The sequence below is a fragment of the Salvelinus namaycush genome, chromosome 3, assembly GCF_016432855.1.
Source record: "Salvelinus namaycush isolate Seneca chromosome 3, SaNama_1.0, whole genome shotgun sequence".
NCBI classification, from domain to species: domain Eukaryota; kingdom Metazoa; phylum Chordata; class Actinopteri; order Salmoniformes; family Salmonidae; genus Salvelinus; species Salvelinus namaycush.
Window position 1 is genome coordinate 28448294 of NC_052309.1, and position 4901 is coordinate 28453194.

Sequence of the window (4901 nt, forward strand, 5' to 3'; positions counted from 1 at the left end):
CATGCAATCTCCATAGACATCATTGCCAATAGAATGGCATTACTGAAGAGCTCAGTGACCTTCAACGTGGCACCGTCATAGAATGCCACCTTTCCAAAAAGTCCGTTTGTAAAATGTATGCCCTGCTAGAGCTGAGCCGATGAACTGTAAGTGCTGTTATTGTGAAGTGGAAACGTGTAGGAGTAACAACGGCTCAGCTGCTAAGTGGTATACCACACAAGCTCACAGAACGCGACCGACGAGTGCTGAAGCGCGTAGCTTCTGTCCTTGGTTGCAACACTCACTACCTAGTTCCACACTGCTTCTGGAAGAAACATCAAAACAAGAACTGTTCGTCGGGAGCTTCATGAAATGGGTTTCCATGGCCAGGCAGCCGCACACAAGCCTAAGATCACCATGCACAGTAAAGGGAAATCTTAACGGTACAGCATACAATGAAATAGCCGAATCCACTAATTTGAAGAGATGTCCATATACTTTTTAAAATAAAGGTTAAATTAGTTATTTCTTGAATATAGTGTACTGAATACCCAGAGAATAGTAAGTTGATGTTGATTCAGTGAAATTCAAATAAACAACTACTACAGAAGAATAGCCTATAATCCAAAGTGAAGTGAAACAGTGTGCAATCAGTTGGGATCCCAACTGGAGACAGGAGAGGAAAACAGAGGAATGCTTATTTTACATTTAAGCAATAGTTTGGTAGATCATGCTTAATGTAAGTATCCATCCTGTGATCTCATCTTAATTTAAATACTCAAACATGAGGGTGACCAAACCCAATATCACTCTCTTTTGTGAAATGGGGCGATATTCAGTTTTGAAACCAGGCTAGATGATAATACCATGTCAAGGTGAAGTTAGAGTGCACAATGCTTTGTTTCTTACAACACAAAAATATAATTCTGAATCATGCATAGTGATTAACAGGCACAAATGTTGGCACATTGATGATCAAATGGGAATGTACTCTTGAGGTATTAGACATACAAATTCATTTTCTCCCTTTCCTCTCTTTGCATAGAAAAATACAAACACATAAACACACACACAAACACCATAACACACACACATAGAAAAACACTTCACATAAGACGCCAAAGTGTTATAATTCATCTCTCATCTTCTTGCCCTTAGGCCGCACCAGTCTGCCGAGGAAGAGGATGGAGTTGGTCTTGGTGTCCTTCACCAGGAAGATGAAGGGATGGTCAGCGTAGAACAGCTTGGGGTTCTTCAGCTTGTCTGTGCCGAAGATGCTTCTGTCTATGGGGTTCCCATCGGTGTCCCACTCCATGGCAGAGGCATGGAAGACATTGGACAGATACAGGTCCTTCTTCCCAGAGATGTTGGACAGGTCCGCCTTGGTCTTATCCACAGCCTCAGTCAGACCCAGCTCCCCAAGGTGTTTCTGAGAGAGTGAGAGTGAGAGAGAGAGTGAGTGAGAGAGAGATCTTTATTGTAAAGGAGTTTGAAGCATGAAGGAACTCTCAGCCACCTAAGAGCATCAGTGATGTGTACTGTGTTCTAACATGTTATTCAAACCTGGATCTTGTAAACAGTTAACAAAATGATTGTTATTCAAACTTGTATCTCATAAACAGTTAACAAAATGATTGTTATTCAAACTTGTATCTCATAAACAGTTAACAAAATGATTAATAAATGTTGTTTTAAACAATGACCTGTGTCATCTCTAGGTATTTCCAGTACCTGAATGTTGTGGCTGACTTCCATGCAGACTTTGGGCAGAGACACAGCAACAGCCGTCTCCTTTAGCTTGCCCATCCAGTCTTCCAGCTGCTTGCGGGTCAGTAGCTTCTCCAGTCTCTCCAGGGGCTCCACGTGGTAGGGCATGAAGAACACCATGCTGGACTTCTTATGGGCCAGGGGCATGCTCAGGATGAACAGCTTATTCACTGTGTCTTCGTGGAAGCCATAGATACCTGCAGGTACAGTCAGTATGGATACAGACACAGAGACATTTCTAGTGCATTTCTTTACATCTTCCTTCACTTTGAAATGAGAACACCCCAGTTCAGTTCAAAGGTACTTTATGATATTATAATGAGGGCTGACCTGTGCGGTGCATCATGGGTACACCAACAGTGTGAGTGTGAGACACCAGGAAGCCACGGTTGTCCACCATCTTATGGTGGAACTGTTCATCCCAATGGGCTGTTCAGATATAAAGTAAAATACAATTATACTGTAAATATATGAATGAGTAAATCAACTAAGCGAAAGAGAGAAGAGTGAATCTAAAAGATTCTGGTCCTTTGTAAGAGAGAACTCACGTTTGAAGAACATGGCGTTGATGATCATGGCCCCATCGGTCTTCTCCACATCCTTGGTTACCTCGGGCAGCTTGCCATCGGTGAATTTGGCCGCCCAAGCATTGATGGACTTCACAGCGCTCTTCTTGTTCTTGAAGTTTATCTTTGTGTGGTCATATTTGTAGTGCTTCTTGCTGCTCTTGACAAAGGCATCTGCAAGGTTGACCGAGCTGGGGGTGTATAGGCGGTTGCTGATCTTCCAGGTGACGTTACGGGCCTTGGAGTCGCTGACCTCCTCCAGGAGCTCGGCCAGGCCAGCGTGCAGCTGCTCGTCCTTCACTTTGTTAGCGCTCAGCACGGTCTTGACCTGGGAGGCGGTGGAAGCCTTGCCCCCAAGTGCCACCAGGCCCAGGGAAGAGGCCACCACCACCGGGGAGATGAGGATGTTCTCCAGGTCCTTTTCCTTGGCTATGTTCTGGTAGAGGCTGAACGCCAGGCTGGCGCTGTTGTCAGCCAACAGGGTGGCGTGGTTGCTCAGGACCTTGTCTGCCGAGGCGGCGGTGGCAGCGGAGGCTGCAGTGGCCAATAGGGCCATGGCTACCAGGTTAGTCACCCACATGGTGTCAACCGAATCAGTAGAGACTTGAGGGGACATGGAAAAGGTGTATGTGTTAGATTTATACAGTGGACTTCCTTATGGAGCATCATATCGATTACAGAGCAACAGAGTCTCAAATCCCAGGTGTTAGAGGCAAATTAAATTAAATTTGTCCTGGATTTTGAATACAGAAAACCTCTTGTGGGACTTCTCTCCTTGCTCTTGCCAGTGATAGCATGAGTTAAGGAGATAACGCACTTCTCAAACACTTTGCTGAGATTCAAGAGGAATACCACATTCTCTTTTATTCAACCTGGATGATGCAGAATGGACATGCTGTGTGGTATACTAAGCTTTCATTATGCAGTCTGTAATGTAATTATAGACCTGAATTCATTGGTAGAGAATCTGAGAGCAGGGTTGACTGTGCCAATGGAGAGTCTCCAAGTAGACATTCAAGGCAAGACTCAAGAGCCACGTTGACACTGCAGCTGTAAAACGCCTAGAAGATGAAACAGTCGTCAACATTCTAAGTGGAATAATTCTACAGCAACTACTGAGGGCCATTAGCTACTGAATGAAGAATAAAAGTTCTCTTAAGAAGAAAATGGAAATTTATATCAAGCTCTCTCTTCATTTGGGGGACCAATCACTTTTTATTTATCTCTCTCTGCTCTGTGTTGCCCTGCAGGAGGCTTACGGTAGCAGACAAGTAGCAACATGATCAGGCTAAGCCATGAAGTCTAAACAAAAGGATGCTATGCATCCTCTGAGGCCTGGAATGAGTGACCTTAAGCGGGCGTGAGGTTTCACATTTTTCAGTACTAAACAAAGTTTGATCTTTACTGTAACAATGATGCCTTTAGAAGTTTTGTTGGAACTACAAATTATTCCAGTACATTCTAAATTTGCATTACCTATTATTTTGATTATGCATGCATAATTACAAATCACAGCACAAGCTAACGGCTCATGTCCACCAGATGCATCAAACTCTTCATTGTGAATGAAGCAGTCCACAACTGTCTGTGTACTGCATGTTTTCAATATTTTCAACTTGTGCTTTGCTTTACCATGCGGTGGTACAAATGGAGGTAAACACACTGACTCCAACTAGCTAGGTTTTAGCTAGTTGAAAAGCGAAACACATGTGTGTCAAGTACGGAAAATATGGGCCAGACATCCGGCAAAACAAAATGCATATGCATCTGGTGGACATCGGGCGTAATTCAATGCCCTTATAAGTCATAACTAAGAAACATCCTGGCACGTACAAATACCGGCAATGACGGTCTCATCTTATTGGACAGAAACCAGTGTGAGAGAAAGTTTAGAGGAGGAGGAATATGCTGGTTTACAGTTCCGTGCATCGTCATTAATATCTGTCTGAACATATGTTTATAAATTACACAGCTCATTTCTTCTGATAATCTATCTGATACTTTCTCTACACTCTCTACCACCACACAGCATGTGTTCAATTGACCAAGTAAAGTGAGATGCCCCCTGGCAGAGGCAACTGTGACTCAGATCAGAGCACAAGAGTCTGTTTCTGGGTGGGACCGCTACTAATTAGATAGGCTTCCTCAGACATGACACAATTCAAAGCAGCATTGCCACTGTTAATTAACCATCACTTTTATTTGATCATTATAGCATTTTCACTGTTATGTGACCCATTCATTAAGTGTGAACAGTGAAGTTGGGAGGAAGAAGTATGTTTTAGCCTGGCAACTTTTTCCTTTCAACTGGCCTGCACATGCTCAATCACATGAAGCTGTATTGTAATACAGAACTAAATTCGCAAAAATAATTTTATAAGCCCAAAATGGAGGGACTTTTCAGATTCCTGGTCAGAAGTTTTCCTGCAGTTAACACAAGTCCAGCCCCCTCCCCCTCCCATCGCATCCCCTTTTAACTTACCAGGCTCTTTCAGCAGTTTTCCTCTAATTTCTCTATTAGCTTCCACACGATCCTTCAGCTGGTCTACAAACCGTGGGCGAAATATTCTGGAAGTTGAGGAATGGAAA

General features: G+C 43.4%; 1 protein-coding gene across 1 annotated transcript; it reads right to left on the minus strand.

Annotated features, from left to right (window-relative positions):
* Window positions 1-208: 208 nt before the first annotated feature.
* On the minus strand, window positions 209-4901 carry LOC120045178 (serpin H1-like). The gene is made up of 5 exons (XM_038990134.1): window positions 4795-4901; window positions 2295-2915; window positions 2077-2175; window positions 1711-1943; window positions 209-1408 (listed from the first exon to the last, which is right to left on the minus strand). Exons 2-5 carry the CDS (start codon window positions 2890-2892, stop codon window positions 1106-1108), a joined length of 1233 nt encoding a protein of 410 aa, XP_038846062.1. The 5' UTR covers window positions 2893-2915; window positions 4795-4901; the 3' UTR covers window positions 209-1105.